This window comes from Styela clava, chromosome 3 (genome assembly GCF_964204865.1).
Source record: "Styela clava chromosome 3, kaStyClav1.hap1.2, whole genome shotgun sequence".
Lineage (NCBI taxonomy): Eukaryota > Metazoa > Chordata > Ascidiacea > Stolidobranchia > Styelidae > Styela > Styela clava.
The window spans coordinates 2,101,163-2,124,255 of record NC_135252.1 but is presented as its reverse complement, the minus strand read 5'-3'; the positions used below and the strand labels follow the sequence as shown (position 1 = coordinate 2,124,255).

The following is a 23,093-nucleotide window of genomic DNA, read 5'->3' as shown; positions in this document are numbered from 1 at the left end:
TTATCGGAAAGCTACAATTTTAACATTTCTTTTGGGGCTCCGCGAATAATAGTCAACCTTTTCAGGGGCTCCGCAACACCAAAAGTTTGAGAACCCCTGAGTTAGGACATACGCTTGGTTCCATTTAAAGACGTAGGGGTTGGGCATTTAATATGTGACGTCATAATATTTCATTTTTGTATTTTACGCAAGGAGCGGGCGAGATGTTATTGTGACATTTTAAACTGTTAAATGCATTATTGTGCCATAATTACATCGCTCAAATAGGTTTTTGCCAAGCTGTAGAATTCTAGTTGCAATCAAGTACATTTGGTAATAAATCTATTTTAAAGGTTATTAAATCTGTTAAATCATTATTGTGCCATAATCCCGAAATATTTTTGAAGTTAGGTATAAAGAGCATAATAGTCAAAAACTCGTACTGGGCAGCAGAAAAGTTTGGCACGACCCTGAATATATCACAATGATATAAGTAGGCACGAGAAGAACAAATGCCCTTTAAACTGGGGATAATGAGCCTTAATGAAAAGACCCTACAAGCGGCCATAAGTACTGGTTGAAATGAATATAATGATAAACAATAATCATACCCAAGAATGGATTGAAACTTGTACAATGCGGTAATAAAAAATTTGAATTTTCAGACAATTTTATACCATAGCTACATTTGGATTAACAAAAGGAGGCGTATCACAACAGACTTCGTTAGCCTGAAATTCTCACTTTTGCCTAAAAAATGTTTGAAATTGTTCCACTAGGATAGCTACTAACTATGCTCAAATATTTGCATGCTAAATTCCAGATAAATGATGAAAAAAAGAATTACCAGTAATGTCACATGGAGTTGTGTTATAGCCAAAATATAGTCAATAACAAAAAACTAGAATAGCCTTGTTGAGACATTTTCTTTCTGAAATACTGAAAATTTGAAAGCGATTGGTCCATTAGCAGTGGAGAAAAATTATATTTATGATCCCCAACAAGAAAAATATTGATTCAGCAAAACAATTCAAAGTAAAGAAATCTTTATGTTCAAAAACAGAAAGAAGATATCGGAGAAATACGAGTAATGTGGCTCATTGCGACATAATTATATTTACAAATCAAAATAACATATTGTGAGTAAAGAAACGTAAACAAAATTCGAAGAATATTGTGGAATGAAACTGTAAATTAAATCAATTGTTACGCCATTATTGACTTTTGCTGATTGGCCATTGTTACGGAAATAAAAAAGGAAACATCTATTGTATGCAAGAAAAGAATAAAATACATAGTAGCATCTAGTTACACTATCTCAAGCGTCCCGCTGCACACTAACACAAATGTATTTCTGTAACGTTTCGTCTGACCAAAATCAGACTTCCTCTGACAAAAAGTTTGCAACAATGACAAGAAGAGTCCCATCTAGCATATAGCAGTTGTATTTCCTGCAGAACATTCTTTTGTAGTATTCTTCTAGCAATTTCAATTTGTCCATTGGCACTTCTGATAATTGACATTTACATACAATAGAAGTTATTGGATTCTGTATCTGTTTCGGTAGTTGATGCTTCAGTAGCTGTATCTGTGAATATTTGAACAAATCAAAAACATTCTGCACATTTAACCGTGCATATGAAAACAGTTAATAGAAACCAACCAAATCTGCATATAACAGGAGTATATGGACGAATTACGGAATCATCAGTGTCAGTATCAATGCAATTAAACCTTTCATAATTCAATTTGCCCTTCACCGGGACTGTCTGAAAAAGGTTAATCAAGTGTTATTTCTCCAGCACATAGTTTGACTTTTTGCATTACAAAATTGCAGTTTACTGAATGAAGAACTCTAAAAATATCCCGCCACTGCAGTAAACAAACAGATTATAGTAAATCAGTTTGAATATCACCTGGACACAATAAGGTCAGTTTAAAAGATAATATAGATCAAGATTCAAAATTACTCATAATCATATGATAAAATCCTGTTTAAAACACAAAAAAGCTTTAGGCAAACCTACAAACATGATGTGGATTGGCCATATATTCACCATACCTTATTCAAGATCTCCATTTTCTCAACAACATTATTATTTGTTTCCTTTGTTTCTGTTTTGGACATCAACTCTTTTCTAAAGTGGAAATATACTTTCGATTGCAAGTGCGGGATAAATTATTTCAGGAAAAATGAGAATTTCCAATAATTTTTATTAATGAACACTACACAACACATTCACAACTTGTGAATCATTTTCCAATTTCTCTCACACAAAGATTTTTGTGGTAAATATTTCACTACAATAAAAACGAATTCAACTTTAAAATGGTGGTTTATACTAAGACCTATTTAGAAAAAAATTGACAATACACAAATCTTGTGAGTGAAAGCTTGTATCTGCATAGACTCAACACATTTCTGATAATGTGAAAGATGTTTTGAAACATACATGAGTTTTCATGCGTGGTTTTTGGTGTCACAATATTATGGAGATGGATATTTCTATCAAACACATTAATTCTGCAAAAAACACGAAACCCTTGGCCACAAATCAAAATATTTGTGTGGCTCAATTTCTTGCTATCAAAAATTGCTTGAATCTTAAATGAAATTGATACTATTTCAAGTTTCATGGCTCAGCAGTTGGGCTATTGTACTAAGCGTGAGGCTTGCTTGCCTTCACACCACTGATTAGCATGTACAGCTTCCTCCACTATCAAGTCCATGCACCAGAAACAATGAAATGGTCAACTAGTTCCATACGCAACATGGACTGTTATCCGGGCAAGACGCAGCGTGCACCATATAATCCAGTCGCCCTATCCGCTTTTTTCTCCCCTGGGATAAATATGAAAAATCCATCCTATCTTAAGTGTCAAGTTGAATCACTGTACCCACTTGTATAATACTAGCATGTGTAGTATGGTGCCTGCTTCATCTAGTAATTTTACATCTCGTTGCATGTTACTTCGCAAATACTTTTCAATACAGTATATCATTCCATTCACATCCGATAATGACAGACAATTCTTCACCACCTTCAAAAAAGCACTGGTAGATTATCTTGTGATCGTAATAGAAATAGTCAGTAAATATCTAAATTTTGGTTCCTATATAGTACTTGGAACATTATAAAATTCAATTCGCAATAATTTTAAACATCATTGAAGAGTTGCAGAACCTAATAAAGCACCCTCACCCTAGTATTATGTTGTATACTCTCAATAATAGCCTGACAAAGACGAAAAATATCTTCAGCCAAGTGCAGCCTTTTCTCATCCAATTGCAACACTTTGTAAGATAGTGAACATCCAAGTTTAACAAGATGAGACAACTTAACAAAACTTGCAACTGGAACTTGGTCAATACTGAGAGACAACAATGCTCCAATGACCTATATTATTGAAAAAAAAAAGATTTTCAAAGCTAATGAGTAATAAACAAGTGTTTACAGAGAGAATCCTTAAATCTATATTCATTGCTTTTGTGGGAACATTAAATTAAGTAAATAAGGTTATTTCCAAATGTGGTGAATGAAGTTTGTAAAATAAAAGCAAAGCATATGAAAAAAATCCTTGCTACTTGAACGCAGCATATTTTAGGTGATCTATAGGAAATAATTACAGCATATTTCCACGAAAAATAAATGAATTTTGCTAATAATGTGACTTAGCATAGGGACTATCGACTGTTGAGATTTACGACTCCCTAAATAAACATCCACTCACGATTCGACTTTCTTGGATATTCTTAGTATTATGCAGAACTTTGGCAAGTCCTGTCATATCTTTCTCAGTAAGATCATAAAAAGCTCCAACAGCTCTCATGTGAATTTCATGTAATATATTTGTCCTGTTGATACCAATACTTTCTGCATTACAAAATTGATCACACAGAGAACCAAGAAGATGCAATGAACCGGTGTCATCAGTGATATGACCTAGAACACAAAGTTGACCTAATCGGAGAAGTCAATTTTAAAAATATTGCAACAGAAGTGACGCCAAGCAAGAACAATAAAAATCACAAATTAGGAATTAGGATTTACAAATTTATCCTGGGGGAGTGGAAAACCGACGACCTAATCATATGGCGAACCACAGCCTCTCATCCGGCTACCAGTTCATGTCAGGTATGGAATTAGTTTAGCCAGTTATTTGTTTTCGGAAGCATGGACTTGATGGTGGAGGAAACCATAACCTACCAGCGGTAACGTGAACCACCCTGCGGAGGCGAGCGTGTTCCTAATGCTTAGCACAAAGCGCCGCGCCGCCGAGCCAATCAATGACCGATTCCGGAAATCAGAAATTATACAAAAGCATATTTAATTATACGACACCTTTCTCTGTCAATATTCTGTGATCCTGTTTTTCATCCTTTTTTTGTGCAACATCACTTGAATATGTCTGTGGTCTCAGTTCAGAAATAGGAGTTTCTTAAATGTATACCATCAATAGTTACAACCAGTCAATAGACCTATTTTATATTTTCAAAGTAAACGACTCATTTAGCCATCACAGCAGATGGAATTGACATTGTTTTCACTATCAGAATGAGTACAAATACATTTTGATATATAATAATGAAATTAGATAAATCTGAGTAACAAGCTGAATCACAAAATAAATTCATTTGACACTTAATTAACCAGATCTCTACATTGGCAGACAACAAGATTAAGACAGCTAAAACTGGCTTGAAAACCTGAAAAATATGGCTTTGTTGGAACATCACCTCTAACAGGAATTGAGTTTTTAGATTGACTAAAATTGTTTCCTGTGACCGTAGAAGAATCTGCATTCTCTTTATCATTTGAAGATGGGCTACTCAAAGTTGAACTAGAACTTGACAATGATTCGGATCTTTCCTTGATTGACTGAAGTGAAACTTTGGTTTCTGTATCACTCATGACAGCGGTCACATCATCATGAGCTGATTTGGCTAAATAAAATATAATATTTGATATTATTCGGATAACACTCGGTGCATGATGTATAAAACAAAGAGCAACCCGAAAATAATCACCTTTTACAGATTTTTCCAATGCCACCGAAGACATAAAAATCCTATTTCTACATTTTTCACTAGGCTGTTGGTCCAACAATTTTTTCCGTGATGTGGTGTTTCTTTCTATTTGTGGGATAACATTCGCTCCATCTGATATTTCAGAGTAAGCTTTTTTAATACTGTAATAAAACAAGGCTGAGCTGTTAGTAAGAAGCTTAATATGAAAAATTATGCACAAAAATATGCAAATTTACTATTGTACTTCTCAATAGCATAGGAATGAGCAATGTAAAGTGCAGTATTGAATGCTTTGCAACCTTTAGATTACAGGTGTGTATGTGTATATATATATATATATTGAACTGCGTTATTTTCCCTCTGTTTACTTCCTACTTCAGATCTGGAAGTGGCATTCAAGACAAGGATACTTTATTGGCTCCAGGTGAGGAATTGATTTTTTCTGGTTTTGATAAGGTACATGAGGGATAATTTTTCGCAATGATTTCTTAACAACAATTTTTTGCAATAATATCTCGGTGTCGCTCCATTTCTGCTCGATAACCAGCTTTGGTTCCTCAAGACTTCCCTTCCCCAGTAAAACTGTAATTTTCATTTTTTCTCTCTCATATTTTCTGTGTTCAATTGTTCTCATTTATCTACTACCTGGAAGCTGTAGCTGGAAAGAATGAACTTGACTTGACATACACTGGTAAAAGGATTAATAAAATTCCTCATCGATACATACACAGACTAACAAAATAATAGTATTCATTATTGAAAACCATATTTCAGGATTCTAGCCTAGATCTATATTGCGACACCTACATCTCAAGTTGTTTGAAATTCTTGTCAGCAGACTTCATTTTGATGAGTTCCTGAGTGACATTGAAATCAGTGACTGTACATTTTGTGAGAGGAAGTTTTGAACGAATAACAGCAGGATGAAGCCATATTGTATGACCCAATGCAGCCACAATATTGCCTTCCAATTCCTAAACATTCAGAATAATTGTAATTTGAAAGTGAACAATGTGACAAACATCAGTCGATATTGAATGAAAAATACAGAAACAAGCAGGCCAGGTTGCCGGCAATATCTTGTAAAAAAAAAAATAAATAGTCAGTGAAGTGGACATACACAGCCCTGTTTGACTTTTCTAATTGTCAAGATGTTTATGAACCAACATACCACTATGAATGATGTCACAATCAGAATAGAACAAAAAAGTATGAATATTGTGCGACTATAAGATTATAAAAATGCATTTAAAGTTCAGTAATGGAAAATAACAATGGATCTGAACTGTAATGGCTTAAATGTGATTGAAAACCATATAGCAAAAAATATAATTCTATTGGGGTAAAATTCCCTTCCAAACTAAGAATAGATTTGCCTCATTTTATGAACATTTTTCGATATGCAAGTCTGTGTTTTCGCACATGTATTTCAACAAGTGCTGCATGTCATGTGTAAACCTTAAAACTACATAATATCATACAAGAATTATAAGACATGTTGAAAAGTTGCAATTGTAAGTTTCTCTTGATGCAAACTGTGATTAAATGGGTATGACCCACGGTCTAATTTTATACGATAAAAATATAATTTTTGACCCATTCATTAAAGAAGGTTCGACATTCCTGATATAGACCATAACAACTATTGACAATGTAAAAGATTACCTTGTTGTAAATATGATTATGAATGAATTCATTGGCTTGAGCTAACCATTTTGTATCCTTGTCGACAGGTCGAGCACCACAAACAATAACTTCAATTGCCTGTTAGTATAAAATGTAGGTAGGATAGACATACCGATATTTTAAATGCAATGTACTATCAGAAAGCATCCAAAATTAATTGGGTGAGCAGAAGCAGCATACAAATTCAAAAGAGTCAAACAGGTAATATCGTATACAAGAATTTTTTTATGTCAAATGCCAATACTACTAATTTTTACTTAAAGAAGCCAGAACATGCAAGCTTTCCAAGAGATTCCTTAATTCATAAAAATTAGGTTTTGTTAACTTGTTTACATTAAAAATATAACCAAACATGAGTTAATACCTGAAAAGGAATTGAAGCAAAATTCTCTGGAAGTTTGAGTAGTTCATCACATCTTACGATTCTGACTGAACCAGTATCAACCAATCTAACACAAGTTTTTCTTGCTCCTCCTGGTGTTGTCCAACATACCAATGATTTCTTGTCAGCCTGATTTATTGATAATATAAACAAGAATATCGGTCAGAGACTGAAGACTTATCGATTGAAAGTTAGGGGATCGCCCAAAACAGCGCTCTTACTCCATAGTGACACCTTGTGTCCCATCACTAATTAATTAATAACTCGCTAATTATACGACATAATTCATCCAAAATTAATAGGCTTTGGTACGACATATGATGAATGCACATGCAAAATCTGGAGCAGATTCAATCTCGCTTCCGTGAGATATCGCGTGCATCTAACAGACAAACAGTACAAATACCTATCAACATACTTATCGATTTTTATCGATTTTAATCGATAAGTAATGAGGAACAACTAAAACCTGACGCTCAAAGTGTCGGCACATGACGGAACTCAAAAATCTCTTATCATAATGGTGAGGTATAGAAAGAATTTTACTGTTGCCAAATATAAGAGAAACATCCATTACACCTTACAGCTGCACTAATTATTTGTCTGTCGCTATGTTTAATGATTATGACCTAACGAAAAGCACAGTCAATAACTAAGTTTACTCGAGAAACTAAACTTTCCATGACATAATTTTATTTCAACAGGAAAACAAATGCAATAAAATATATAACAACCTGAACGACGTTCTGGCTACAGCTAAGCCACAGTCATATTGTGTTGACCAGAAAAATTCAATAATTCATAATATTTACAATAGCAACTACTCTAACACGAACCTTATTTTTAACAGTAGACCATTCCTTCACATCTTTTTTGTTCATCTCATCAGGTTTTGCTAGTCTCAGAACACAAACTCTGTCATATGATTTTGCAAGTGCATAAACAGTGTCAGGGACAGGATCCTCCAATAAACGTTTGAGATGATTTTCTTGGCTTTCAAATAAAATATAATTTCTGCTTTTGCATAACAGTACACATAAAATCATTTCACATTAATGAACGAACTAATAGTTCTCCTATACATATATATCACCTCAAATTATCAATCTAGAATATGACAATTCAGTGAATAATCGTATTCGTATCGTACCATACAAGAATATAAATATATATCTATATATATATATATATATATAAGCCAAAATAAGAACAGAAACAGCATGTAAATCACATTTTCAACTTTTCAAATGACAAAAACAATATTATTTAGGTTCAAAATCCAGAACCTAATTTCATTTTTGACTATTAGAATAAATTAACAGCAACTTTACTACCATACTTTCGATACAAAATAAATATTACCTGAAATACATTGCCATGTCCATAGTCAATTTCGCATAACCAGCTTTGTATGTCAAAATCTGATTGTTCGATTCCTTTTTAATAGCTAGGGGTCTCGCATAATAATGAGTAGCATCAACAATATGAGTTATCTGCACACGAACATGTCCAGATGTTGGAATCTAAATTAAGGTTCTGATGTAAGGATGGATTATGAATCATAGCTTAAAAAATACAACAAATAAACTATAGATTACAGAAACAACGGCAGAAAATAAAAAAGAGGTTCAGAGATTTGTAAAGAATTAACATTCACTAATATCCACTGTTTACATCAAAATTTATACAAACAATTTGAGAACATTGAGCAAAAGGAAAAGCAAGATATCAATGTAGCTTTAATAGGTATTTGATATTACCATGTCCATGACCCAAAATATATCTTTCACTACCCACAAAAAATCATATGTCGGTAAACAGTACCTTTAAAAATTTCGGATTTAAGTTTGGCCCATCTATTGCAGTTATCTTATGTCTGAAAGAACAAATACTCTCATCTCTGCAAAGTCCAAACGATTTCATGACGGGACAAAGTGAAATTGTAGTTTTCACACTATTTTGAGCCTGAAATAAAAAGACAAGACTAAATATGTAAATACTAATATTTCCAAACAAATGTAAAGCACACCACACAGATGGTTTGATATATGCTATTAGAGAACTAACCAAAGAAAGATAAAAAAAAAAGTCTCCTCCCTACCTTGCTTGCAAAATCAACCAATGATGACAATTCCTTTGGAAAGCTTTGACCAACTCTTTCAAAAAATCTCATTAAATCCAATGCATGATGACAATCATTCATTGACATTAGAAAATAGGATCTGAAAAACAGCAAATAAAAAAGTGAATTGGTCATGAGGTCAGGTGACCTTAGAAATAATTTCAAAATGGTTTTTGAACATTAACACGCAGGTGAAAACCAATGTCATGAATGAAACAGCTTTGGAAAATAAATCATATTTGAGTGTATTTCCTAAAAGACTATTAGAGCAGTGTTTCTTAACCTTCCTACCAAACCCCTGCGTTACTCTAGGAGCTTTTATCGAACCCCCGTGTTTTGAACAGTTAAAACCAGGGGAGCAACCAAAAGATTGTAGCGACACCAAAAACAAAACTAAGATCCTAGATTACAGAAACATTTTGGTACATCATACATAAATAGAAGTGAAAGTGTTAAATAAACGCTCTCCATTTTCATTGAAATAAAGAAATTTATGGGTTCTGTTTAATGGGTGTTCCAGAAATTAAATGAGTACAATGAATTGAAATGTGTTTTAATACTGAGGGCAAAGTAGTACATGTTTGGTATCGTATAAAATGAAACATTGACGGCAGCGGTTTTCAACAAATTAAATTGTTATTGATAATACCAAGCCAATTTGATCTGGTTGGTCTCACAATCTCAGTTGAAATCATAGATCTACTATACAAAATTGATTAAGAATTAGTATGAACATCACTAAGCTGACACAAAATATTCTGAATGTATTAAGACCTAAATCTACCAATAAACTTACGATGGTAAAACACAATCATCCAAGTTTTCTTTAGATCGAAAATATGTCTGCATTGTTGATAACCGCAACCCCAGCTTGTGCTGACTCATCGGAAATGAGAAATGGATTACCATCTAATAACAAAAAATATTGCATTTCACATTATGAATGAAGAGTGCTTGGTGGCCGATATGGTAGATAGCAAACCATAAAACAATGACAGTTTGCTGAAAACAGTAAATTGGAAGTGGAAAGGGTGCTGATATAGTCAAAAGCACCTCATTAATTGCATATCATGCATTAGTGTACCGCAATATCAAGGAATAACTATCAATACTTTATGCTTAAATCAGTCTTATTTTCTAATAATTTTATATGGCAAATAATACATGCAGACTAGTAATTTCAGAAACAAAATACTCAAAGCTTTATCTATATAAAGATCTGCTAAATACAGAAATATCAATAGACATTGTTTTTTGTGAGCTACACCTGAAATGTGATTAAATTATCATAATTTGACAGATAATAATTACAAAGAAACATTGTTCAAGCAATCACACCTGCATTGAATAGATATCAAGCTCAGTAATGATGTCATCAGTAGCAACAAGAACAGGAGAACAAGATTCATCCTCGAATTGTCTTCGTACTTCATCAATCTCCCACTGACACATATTGCTGTGTGCTAAGAAAATTATTAACTTTGTTTATGTATTAAGTTGTTGAGTCATTTTGTGGTCGTGATGTCGCAGGTGAAATGTCTTGAGTTCAATTCCTATGTTATAACATCATATTGATGATTACGTTTTCCCGACTTGATAAACTCATTACTTCCTATGTCTAGATGGGGAGGAAGTGAGTAATTTGCCAGTCTTTGCAAACTATCATTGCAAAACAACAACAAGATATTTGTCTCAATAAAGGAGTCAAAACAGAAAAATACCTTGCAAACAATAATATCCTAATGATTGAACAATTGATTGTATTTTTTCTACATCTTCTGGTTTTTCAACAAATATTGAGATTCCTCCATGTTTGTTTTCTTCCCAATGTTGCAGAATATTTGATACATGATCAGTACGCTGTCCTTCATGACATGTTATCACTCGATGCTGAACCTATCACATTTGATCACAGTGTTTTTAATTTACGATATAGTCTTGATTCTCCAACACAATGAAAAAAAACTTACATTTCCATAAACTGCAGCTTCCAAAGGATGACTTATCAGAAGGAGAGGTTGATGTTTCATAAATCTTTTACTGAATGAATGTACACCTTCTGTCCACTGTGATCCCATGCAAATCAACTGAGAAAATTACATCAGAATAGGAATATTTGCACACTGTCAGGTTTCGTCAATGGAGATTTTAATTGTACATTATCATTTTTGTGTGCTTTTCTTTCATCTAATATTTTTTCAACCTTAATCTCGATCAATCGAAGATTTCTGTTGTATGCATTCCTGCTTGTAAACTGCATACTCAGGCTCAATTTACTTTTAAAAGTGCTTACAAAGTGAAACAACACTGTAATATATGACGAGATACCACTTTTCTAATATAATCAAATTTCCATTTAAAAAAAAAAATTTATATTACAACACTGTAATATATGACGAGATACCACTTTTCTAATATAATCAAATTTCCATTTAAAAAACCTCAAAGATGAATTGATTACTTGCCTGAGATGGTTTGTGAGGTTTCAAATGAGCAGCCGCCATCGTAAGGGTGTTAACTCGATGCTTCATCACTTTTTTCAATTCTTCTGTGAATTCCTCAGCAAGTACATTGATATCATCCAGTACAAGAAATTGAAGTCTGAACATTTGTAAGTGATATATGGTACTATGAATAAGGATTTTAATCATTCTGTGGGAGGGTAACTTAGCCCGAATAAAAGTTAGAACAGCTCAATCGTATGGCAAAATGAAGGCTTTCCTCAGATTACTGGTAGTGGAGGGGATGTGCGTAGCCAACCAGTTTATCATTCAAATGAATGTACTTGCTGTGGAAGAATCAGTACCCAATCATTGATATATCTAAGGGGCGCGAAGTGCTTTTGCACACAATTATCCCACAAGGGGAAACTGTTATCAGCATAGCAATGACGACATAGAGTTTAGATTTTCATTCACACCTATGACATGAAAAACTAAATTAATATTAACATTTCTATAGCAGTGTCAATTACAGTCCTACACACTGCATGTTTACTCCACATCCACAGTAACAAATTTAATTAAAGATATATACCTTGAAAAGTTCATGTATTTTGCCTCGAACATGCGGAGCAATGCAGGAGGTGTACAAATCAATACACTACATCCTGAAGCTATTTCCGATGCTTTTAACTTTTCAGCATGGGTTCCGCCATATACGGCAACAACACCAATTTCTTTCGCTTCATCAAAAAAGAAGGTTTCAAACATTTCATGCAGATTCTGAAAACGATTCATGTTTACAAAAGATATTTGAAAATGATCGGAAAAATAGCATAAAAATAACATTCTTCAAAAAATAGGGGCTTGACTCTTAAGGATTATAATGGTTGTACAGGAGGTACAATACCAAAAATCCAGTAAAACAAATATATACGAAACAAACGAACCTGAATAAGATGTTTTGACAAGGTAACTACTGAAAGTGACATCATTGAAATAGATTGAGCATGACATGTAGTCTATGAATTACATATAATTCAATTCTAGACAGATTTAGTTGAAACAAAGCTCATTTCTAATTGATTAATAACAAAAATATTGAAAAGCAAGGAATCCTTTCAAACCTGAACATCACTCCAGTCAGCAGTGACAATCACTGCCATAGGTTGTTTTGATCCAATATCATGTTCCTTATTCCTCAATATCATGTGAACAATAGGAACAAGATATGCTATTGTTTTCCCACCAGAAGTAGGAGCAATCGCTAGTACATCACGGTGAGAGATAATTGCAGGCCATGCATGTGCTTGAATAAGTCTTGGCCCCTTATATCTGAAGGTTGACTTGATAAAATATTGAAAGTTTAGTACACACGCGAAGAAATATTGAAATGAACTATGTTAGTGTGAATCTAGAGAATTTCTATCTAATTCATGCCTATATTACATCCAAATAACACATGTCACATCAGATAACAACCAAATATAGGAATATTTTACCTCGCGTCAATTAACAAATCAAAAACCTTTATCAACAAAAAATTAGAAAGATCCAAATTTCACTCAATAATTCCCTGTTGTTTGTGTTTACTACATTAACTTTTATTTCTATAAAATAAATAGAAAAAATGCAGCTACCAATCATTACCTCCATCAAGTGTAGAATATAAGATGGAAATGGTGATTTACAAAAAAGTGAAATCGGGTTAGGTGGATTAACACCACGAATGAGAATAACGCTTCCCGAATGCAAGTTGTCAGGAATAAATACAGTTTGAAGAAGAGAACTGGCAGATTCTTTGACTTCTTTGGTATATTCATCATTTTCAGGATGTTCATGTTCTATATTATCCTCCTGAAGTTTGCCATCTAAAGACAATGTTGGATTTTACTTACAATATCAAATTTTCACCATTTCAAAATGGGATTGCTGACTCTTAAACTCATTAAAAAAACTCCTTATGAAGGAATAAGATATTCATATTTTCCAAGGGATGAGAAAAGTTTGATGCCTATGTGATAGTATTGTCATCAACAATCAAGTCTAAGATAAACAATTTTCTATATCACCATTTTCAATGATAATTCTATAAAAACTCGGCATTAGTAGCTATAAATAGCGCACTAAGTTTATGCAATCCCAGATCAAAACCAGTCTTATAAAACGTCCTGGATAACAAAGTTCCTAAAATGAGGGTAACACAGATATTACCGTATTTGGAACAACAAATTAGAACAGACCTGAACAGTTATCGCCGGTTTCGATGTTTACCAATGGAGCATTGACATAAAAATCATTTACTCTAGGCAGTACTTTAGATGTGTACGACTTTAAAGAGCTGTTTCCACTTTGAGATTGAATTTGGATGTTGATTATATCTTTTTGATCCTTGAAATTCTGGTCTATCATCTCTTTGCGACAACTTTTCATAGTATAATCCTCAAGCATTGAATCAGAATTGGAAACAGAAGTTTGTACATTTGATATTTGTGATCCGGATTGTTCTTTAAAATTAAACACTTCCATAGTTTTGAGCTGAGGTTTATCAGAAGTTATCCCATCATCATCAAAGTTTACTTGTGTTCCAAAACTTTTTAGGCCAAATTTCTCTTCTTCAGAATCAGATGAACTATCCAATCCAGTTTGCATTGCAATAGAACGCAACGGAACACCTTTTGAACTTTGTGAATTTTCAACTATGGCAATTCGATTTCTATCTGTCCTAGAATTTATCATCTTAGTACTATCAGAAGAAGCATGAGAAAGCAATCGGCCAGAAGAACCTTTTGAATCAAGCTTTTCTGTCGAATTTATTCCTAATGAGCTTCTAGGAAGAAGGTTTGTAGGATGATTCCCCAACATGGAATGGCTGGATGTTATAACATTGTCACCAATAAAATCATTCAAATTAACATTGAGTAAATTTTCTCCACCAAACTTTCGCACATCACCATCAATATATTTTGATTGATTTTGAGTTGGATCTACGTTTTGGTCCCCAGTAAAATGACCACTCTGCAGATTTTGAGATATTTTGTGTGATGATAAGACTCCACTTGCATGCACATCATCACTACTATGAGGAATTTGAGATCCATCGCTGCTTGGGGAATCAGTATCTGATAACCACTTCGGGTGTTTTGTGTTCTGTTTATAAATAAACAAACAAAAATAGATTTGAATGTTTGTAACAAAATAGCACAATTATATTCACTTACACTCAAACATGCAATTCTAACAGTCCATAAAAAAGTTTGGTAAAAGTTAATAATTGATGAGAATGGCAAATTGACTTACCTCTTTTAAAAGTGCACTGAGATTATCACGTAGAGCAGTAAGTTGCTTCAGAGATAGATATTTTCCTTCTTTATCAGATTCATCGCTGAACATAAAAATCATTATTCCATCCAAATATGAACAATTTAAAAACTTTGAAGGAAGAAACAATATCAAACTCAGTGATCATTTAGGGGAATTATGAATGCAAAGGTTTCTCGTAAGTCAGAAAAAAGTGCGAGAGTGCCCTGGTAGATTTGGACAAGATGCTTTAGCTCTCGTTTTAACTTTTTCTTATACCATAGGTACTCAAGAAAACGCTATACTCATTAAAAGAACTAAGTTTATAACTTGAGCAAATATAAAGCAGCAGCCCCGATACACACGTAAATGATTCTCCCTTAACTGGTTTAATGATGTTTCCTTGCGTTCATTCAAACCGAGATATCGCAATCTCACAATGCCTGTTGGTATGTTATCAGTCATTTAATGCATGCTCATAGCTGAAAAATTGTTGTCAGGAACCAAGAATAAAAATGACGTTTTCAATGGGGTAAATAAGTAAAAAATGCAATTTATTGTCACAAGAAAATGAAAAAACTCGCTGCCTGTCTTTTCAGAGAGTAAAGCGTAAGTGCATTCAGGGAACTGCAAACTGAACTATTGTGAGCACTGAATATGCATGGCTCACCTATCTCCCGCTGAGTTCAATTTTTTAACAGATTTCACAGCAGCATACTTATATTTAATCAGCTCCTCATTCACACAAAACGACTCCTAAATATAAATGAAATCAATTTGAAAAATATATCATCTTCAAAACTTAGTAGTGAGCTACATACTCACAGGTTCAGGCTGTATGATAAAAATAGAAGTAGAGGGGAGTTGAAGAAACCTCCAACATTCTAGATTCTTTATGAATTAATTAATAAAATACGAAAGGATTGTTGTCCACCCTGTATACAAACCAAAAGTCCTTTCACGATTCATAACTTCAAGTATATTATTTTATACAATATACTTATATATGATATATCATATACAGTACATAAAGTTACAGTTTCAAAACTGTAACATTAAATCTAAACAGATATTGAACAAGCAATGCAACAGTATATGAACAAACTACCGGTATTTTCCAACAAATCTGGGCTTGAAGATAGGATGGATCAAGTTGGGATACCAGGTTGAAAAATCTAGTCAATGGAAACAATATCTATTTATGATGAATTATATTTATTGAAGTATTACCCCTTTTTCACCAGTTTGACTGAAGAGTTTAATCCATATAACATTTTTCTCATCGACTTCAATAATTTGTGCTCCTAAGGATTGAAAACCTGGAAAGAAAAATTGAGAGATAAATAATAAGTGAAATATATTCTATGGCTATGAACCTATCATAATTCATAACATTTTGATCTGATACTAATATTTCTCAACAAGTTATTAGTAAATGATATATTTTCCTTAAAAATGTTATATCTTGTGTGAATTTAGATATCCGGATACTTACCCTTGCACATATTTTGGAAGTGTTTATTGCTTGCTTCATCCCATCTCTCAAGATTTCTTGATTCCCTATAGCAATCGTATGAATTAAACGTTTTACAACCTTATACATAAAAATTTTAAATTTAGGTTTCATTGTTCACTTTAGCAGAAATAGGATCATAAAACATTTATTTTCCAAATTTAATAGTCAACAGTCATCATCATGGTGTTCAGACATAACGAAGCGCATAATTCTTTATCATTGGGTGAGATTTAGAAATTCAATTCAGATAGAAAATTGTTGATAACCTCTGTAGTATTTCAAAAACATTTGGGTAAAAAATGGAAGGCATCCCTATAAACATATACATGAACTTACTAAGATCTTGACTTATTTTTTTGAATATTTCAGAGCATGCACCATTACAAATATTGAACCAACATATGAAGGCTTCCGATATACGGTATCTGTTTACATGACTCCAGCAAAAAAATTAAAATCAGGAAACAGGAATCACAACTTATTTATTATTTTCAATAACATGCACATACTCCCATTTCTTGCTTATTTTACCTAGAACAAATAATGACTAAGCTTACACAATATCTACTCTTTCATCAGCATAATCAGTTCGAAGCCTCAGAGGAGCGATTCCATACAATCCAAAACAAGCAGATCGTATTGGGTGATTCCAGACCCATGCAGGTGCTTCATAAACGCTAAAACCAAATATTGCAATTAAATGAAACAAATGGATTCAGTTTTATAAAAAGGGAAAAAACCTGTTATGAATTGAGTGATTTGTCAAAAATACCAATATCTTGTGTTTCAAATACCAAATCCCAGTTCTGGTATTGCTTGGTCAGTAGAAAAATATTTTGCATTGTATTATTTTTCCTTCGAAATAATGATATTTTGTCATATTCAAAAGTAACCATGATCATTTCATTAATGCTTCTGTAGTTCTGTTGCATATTAATTCTTCACAACTTGAATCGATTGAATCAACATTCAAATTACAATGCCTTAGTAACCATTACAACAGAGAGCTTAGTCTAATTGATGACCAAAATTGAAAAAAAAGAACAAATACCATTGAGAAGGAATGCTGCTGTAATCAACTTCATCCACTAAATTGCAATACATAATCAATCCGCGTGCTGATACAAACACCTTATCAATGAAAGCACGGTGCCATGTACGATCATCCTTTTTCACAACACACCTCTGAACAAATGAAATTTGCATCATGTCTGTCATGTTGCATTTCCATTTATTGAAGATTCCCAAATAAAGAAAACGTTACCTTTCCTTCCACTGGATTTGAAAGTCTCGACTTACTGAAAGTTGCATCACTAAAGTATTGTTGAATATCCTCACTTAAGCTTTGAAATGCATCAATGTCATGATCTTTCATAATTTGGGCCCAAAACTTTGTAGGGGAAATGATCTGAAAAAACATAAATATACAAATATAGCTATTACATATGGTGACCGTACATTTGAACCCATGTACATTTGAACCCATGCGTATATCCACGGGTTCAATCTATATGCGGGTGCTAAAACCCATGGGTTAGGGTTAGTATGGGTTTAACTATCCATGAAACAAAAAAAATTCCATAGGTGCAATAGCATACAGGTGAAATTGTCATGGGTTCAAATGTAATGGAACCATTACATATTAGTACCCCAAAAAGCTATATTCTGAAATTAAAATAAATGCACCAAACCTTTTTAATAGATATTTCTATGTCTTGAATATCTTCCCTGACATTGTTTTCTGCACAAACAATACTCATGATTCTGTAGTTGTGTATTCCCGAATCCCAAAAAATCTAGATTTAGTTTGAATTGTTTCCTGTAGAACCTAATTTTGTACACTATGAATTATGTCTGTATATACCTGTATACAGATATATGTCTAACAGTCTATGTTAAATACAATCAAACCTAGATCTATGTAATAAATCAGACCATAGATTAACCATGTGTTACAGATATAGCCATATATCAGATACAGCCTAAGTTACTGTCTGACCATATTCAGATTTTAATAAAGGCATCTGTATAAAATTCAAAGCAGAAAGAGGTGACTATCGTACAAATTTTGAAATTCTTTTGATGGTGAGGTAAAGTTTTGCATAACAAATATGACAGTTACGGTACTGGTATTCAGATTTTAATTGCCAATTGGTTTATCTGTTTGTGCATATTTGACTGTCTGCTTTGTCTGTTTGTGAACAGTACAGTACCAATACCTAATAAAATGGCTGACATAAACTACAGTCAGACAGTAGACTGTTTAGATCAGCACCATCCAGTCATCTGGGATCCAGGTGAAATAAATGCGAATTTATATCAGTATTTTGAACCGGAACTCGAATATCATGCAATAATAGGCCTAGTGTTAAACAAAAACTGACAAGAGACAAAACAACGCAGTGCATCAGAGAATGGGAATTCAGGAAAGTTGGCCAAAGTTCGGATGAGGTTTATGCTGAACATAACATAAGAGTAGGATGGATGGCATTTACTTATTTATCCCGGGGAGAGGAAAGTGACAAGGCGGCTTAATCATACTGTCATATGGCGAACGACGGCCTCTCGTCTGGTTATCAGTCCACGTCGGGCATGTGATTAGTTAGCCAGTCAATTTTTTCCAGAAGCAAGGACCTTTCTCTTATGGCAATGCGATATCATCAATCCATTTTATTTAGACTCCAGACTGGACATTGCAGGCTCTCTCACCATCTTTTTAAAATAGGCTGTCACCCAGATGGTGAATGCGATACCGTAAAAGCGCCTAACTTCGGACAGTTCCTAACTTCGGACAAAATTTTTGAACGGCCATATCTTGGCTAAAACGCGCCGTATATTGCTAATTTTAATTATTATAGGTTGCGCTGTTATATCTACATCTATTCTCATCTTTTTTAATGTTGCATAATTATTTTTTTGGTAAAAAAACAGAAATTTTGCCGAAAATTGACTGCCCGGCATTCAACGGCGCAGAGCGTCGCTCCTACTGAAGCTATCATCGTCAAAATACCATTATTCGGTAGAGGGCGACAACAATGTATATAATTTATTTGAGTGATCGCAAGATGTCGTACGAGATTTAAATAAAACCTAAAATTCTGAATTATAAATTTCGTAAGAATATTAAGATTTCACGCAGCGTCAAAAATACGTCAACCTCACGTAGATTATTTTTCGCTCACTTCCGACACGACGTCACACTGCGTCGCGGAAATGAATTTTGACGCCAGACACAACGGAGCCAATATGACAATTTCCGTTAAGATAAAGACGGCGTTCCAATGTAATATTTTTGTATTTTGTTCGGTCATGTATGAATATATGCCAAAATTACATTAATGAAAATACATGTCACACCTAATCGATGACGTTAAAAATCGAATATATAAAACTATGATAATTCCAACGTCCATATGGCACAGTGCACTGACTTAACCATTATTTTATGATTAGTAGTCGAAATGACAGTTATTGAATACGGCCTGGGTGGATTTTATTCACTCGAAATTAAAAATAAATTTAATCTCCAACAAATAAACGGGACCTACATGTTTACAAGATTAAGTTGGATTTTAAATTAAACTTTACAATCGGATTTACCGTGTGTTTGATATAAATTATCATTTATAAAGATAACTGCGCAGAATAAAAAAAAGCTATCCGCCGAGAATATTAATACTTCAAAGACTTCGATAGAAGCCCGTTAAAATACTTCATTGTGGATTGAAACGGTTTGCATCAGATATATTTACGTATGCATTTCCTGATTAAAATGACTAACGTGTTATTATACTCATCTGAAGTATCGAAAATAACGAACGAAAGATGTAAACATAGGACGACGGAAGTTTCAAATAATGCATTTTCGTCGTGACGTCAATGTTACGTTACGACGACGATCGAGCGTCTTATCTTCACGCAACGACGTGATTACGTCATCCGCATCGGAAGCCTCTTTCTCTCTGTGCGTCGCGGTTACGCAGTGAAGAAAATGACTGTCCGAAGTTAGGGCAGTGAAGGATAACGGTCAGATGGCAAGAAATATCGATTATTTCAATAGTAAAAATAGTCCAATTGAACCGAAATTTGCAGGGAATGTAAATTACTGCACGAATGTTTTACCGAGCAATTTTGGCACCGTTTGGACAATAAATGGCCGAGTTATTGACGAAAATATAGTAATTTTGTCCGAAGTTAGGCGCTTTTACGGTACTTGCTCCGTACAAGAAACTGTACCGGTATGCGGTAGTCCATTTTTTACTATTTTGTTCAAAGTATATTGACGAAAGAAATATTATGATAAATCATGCACATAGTTTAAATATTCCATTTCGAATTAAATACCTACTATCTGATTCAAAGGTTATTCCCTTTGTAGTTAGGTTTGTTCATTCAACCTGCAGGTTACGTAATATATATAGACATAGAGCAGGGGTCGGCAACCTTTTGAACTCAGAGTGCCATTTTATGAATAATGAGCACCTTCGCGTGCCAAACATTTTTATGTGTTTGGTTTGCATAGTCAACTACCTGATTTGAATAGTAAGAGGATGTAAAACAGATTTATTTTATAGGATAACGTGCATGGAAATTAGCTAACGCGAGATTTCGGCATACGCCATCTCTACCTTCGATCTGTCTTTGCACGACTTAATTAATAGGTTTGAAGGCTATTCACGATTAGTTTTGTAGCCCGAAAAGACGTGAACGCGTCAATACTGAAGAAAGGAAGATTTATTCCATCATTTTTGTTAGGGATACATGTAGCGAACGCTGAAATGATCAAAAAATTGGCTTCAGTGAGGTACCCAGTCAGCCAGGCGCGCGACCAGGATTTTCAAAAAGCAGGGTGGTTAAAATGGGAAATTTCCATTTCCTCCTGAAACAATCTCCGCGATTAAGCGCTCGTAAGAAGACTTTTTCAGTGTATACCGACTTTTCTGTCGCGTAAAATATTCAATTCACGACAGCTACGAGAATCTATAAAACTTTCTTCTATTTATATGATGGTGTCCAACGTAACTCGCGGTTGTGTCTTTTTTCGTCAAAATATAAAAATTACTAGTCTAAAATACCGCTCAATCTTTTGACCTAAAAATATGAGATAAACATGCCTACTTGTATTTAGTTACATAACTTTTTTTTGTAATCTTACGAATTCGTTGTCGCCGTTAGAAAAATCTCAAGATCTGTAATAAAAATCCCACATAGTACAATTAAACACATATAAAGTATATATCAGTAAATCAAAAAATACATATTTATCGCCTCGAAATCCAGAATTGTGCAAAGTAATCAATCCATGACAGATACGGCCATATTTCAAATGTCTTGCTTTATTCTAATTTACTTGTCTTGAATTTAACCTGCGGTTGCGTCGACAAAATAAATGCTTCACTACTCTAAAATACCACGGCAATCCGCGGAAATAAAAATGTGTGGTAAACTTCCCGGTTGGCGTGGTCCCCCAAAACGGAACCATCAATTTCTCAATTACTTCTACGAAAATGGAGTGAAATATTTAATTTTGTCTACGCTTGAACTTCTGTTTGCGTATGTTTGTACCTAAAAGTATCGGAAAATCTAGGACGTTTGGCACTAAAATTATGATGTTACTAGAATATGTTCCAAATGCTCTCCTTGGCATTGAGGAAAGAATTGCATTTTTTTGCAACATTGTCAATTACTCCACTTTGGGTATTTCTCTATATTATTTCTGCAATTGCAGCCTTGAGTTCATCAATCGTCCTGAAGATTGTCTTGATACAAATTGTCCTTTGAACACCCTACATATCAGAATCTAAATAGTTTCAGTCCGATAATTAAGGTGCCCACTGGATGTCATTGCTGACTTTTTTCTCAGGAAAGCAAGCGTCTGATTTGATTTATGGGGGTCGCATCGTCATGCTGGATCCCTGCTGGTCATCTTTATCAATCCCTCAAGTAATGTCCAGATTTCTTCTCGGCACAACCACGCAATGACAGCAGAAGGTGCGCTTCGGCAGAAAATTAAGTGAGTGGTTAAAAACTTTGCGAAACTCCTGATTATAATTATACGCAAACAGAAGTTCAAGCGCAAATAAAATTAAACGAGAATATCGGTCAGAGACCGAAGACTTATCGATCGAAAGTTAGGGGATCCGCCAAAACAGCGCTTTCACTCCATAGTGACACCTTGTGTCCCATCACTAATTAATTAATGACTCGCTAATTATACGACATAATTCATCCAAATCAATAGGTTTCTGGTACGACATATGATGGATGCACATGCAAATTCAATCTCGCTTTCGTGAGATATCGCGTGCATCTAACAGACAGACAGACAAACACCTATCAACATACTTACGGATTAAAATCGATAAGTAATAATTTCTTTGGAGATAGTTAAGAAATTTTTGGTTCCCGTTTTCTAGATAACCCTGAATTTCCAGAAGCGAAAATGCACCACTACCATGGGGTTTATACTTTCAAACCCATGTTCAGTGTTCCGTCTTTTTGGCAACAGAACCAGATTGAAATATCCTCACGAGTGAGATAGGGTCAAAAGGTTTTTTGTATTGCTCTTGCCAGCTCATTCTTGGTAGAGCGTGTATTTAGTGCAGTGACCGCACTTTTACATATCAAGAGAGGTACCC

At 34.0% G+C, this 23,093-nt stretch overlaps 1 protein-coding gene across 3 annotated transcripts; it reads right to left on the bottom strand.

Moving 5' to 3' along the window:
* Positions 1 to 889: 889 nt before the first annotated feature.
* On the bottom strand, positions 890 to 19,202 carry LOC120342498 (uncharacterized). Of its 3 annotated transcripts, XM_039411342.2 has the most exons (33): positions 18,147 to 19,202; positions 17,720 to 17,863; positions 17,507 to 17,640; positions 17,013 to 17,132; positions 16,435 to 16,499; positions 16,170 to 16,258; positions 15,610 to 15,695; positions 14,940 to 15,024; positions 13,883 to 14,789; positions 13,290 to 13,510; positions 12,767 to 12,985; positions 12,235 to 12,422; positions 11,664 to 11,799; positions 11,169 to 11,285; positions 10,920 to 11,094; positions 10,537 to 10,661; positions 9,995 to 10,107; positions 9,178 to 9,298; positions 8,901 to 9,041; positions 8,439 to 8,599; positions 7,913 to 8,069; positions 7,059 to 7,205; positions 6,674 to 6,772; positions 5,816 to 5,982; positions 5,009 to 5,169; positions 4,688 to 4,924; positions 4,323 to 4,418; positions 3,712 to 3,923; positions 3,183 to 3,377; positions 2,882 to 3,021; positions 2,042 to 2,117; positions 1,643 to 1,748; positions 1,353 to 1,567 (listed from the first exon to the last, which is right to left on the bottom strand). In XM_039411342.2, the coding sequence occupies exons 1-33, from the start codon at positions 18,213 to 18,215 to the stop codon at positions 1,503 to 1,505; spliced, it is 5,274 nt and encodes a 1,757-aa protein (XP_039267276.2). In that variant the 5' UTR covers positions 18,216 to 19,202; the 3' UTR covers positions 1,353 to 1,502. The 3 variants fall into 3 exon arrangements, with proteins under 3 accessions (XP_039267274.2, XP_039267275.2, XP_039267276.2); XM_039411340.2 differs by lacking the exon at positions 1,643 to 1,748 and having other exon boundaries at positions 890 to 1,567; XM_039411341.2 differs by lacking the exon at positions 1,643 to 1,748 and having other exon boundaries at positions 890 to 1,567; positions 4,718 to 4,924.
* Between the last annotated feature and the right edge of the window lie 3,891 nt (positions 19,203 to 23,093).

Excerpts from the sequence above, each read along its gene's own strand:
- LOC120342498 (XM_039411340.2), bottom strand. The coding sequence starts at position 18,215 with ATGAGTATTGTTTGTGCAGAAAACAATGTCAGGGAAGATATTCAAGAC. Across the intron at positions 15,696-16,169 it reads GTCAAACTGGTGAAAAAGGG|GAGTCGTTTTGTGTGAATGA; the intron begins GTAATACTTCAA and ends ATTTATATTTAG. Across the intron at positions 3,378-3,711 it reads ATATCCAAGAAAGTCGAATC|GTCATTGGAGCATTGTTGTC; the intron begins GTGAGTGGATGT and ends TCAATAATATAG.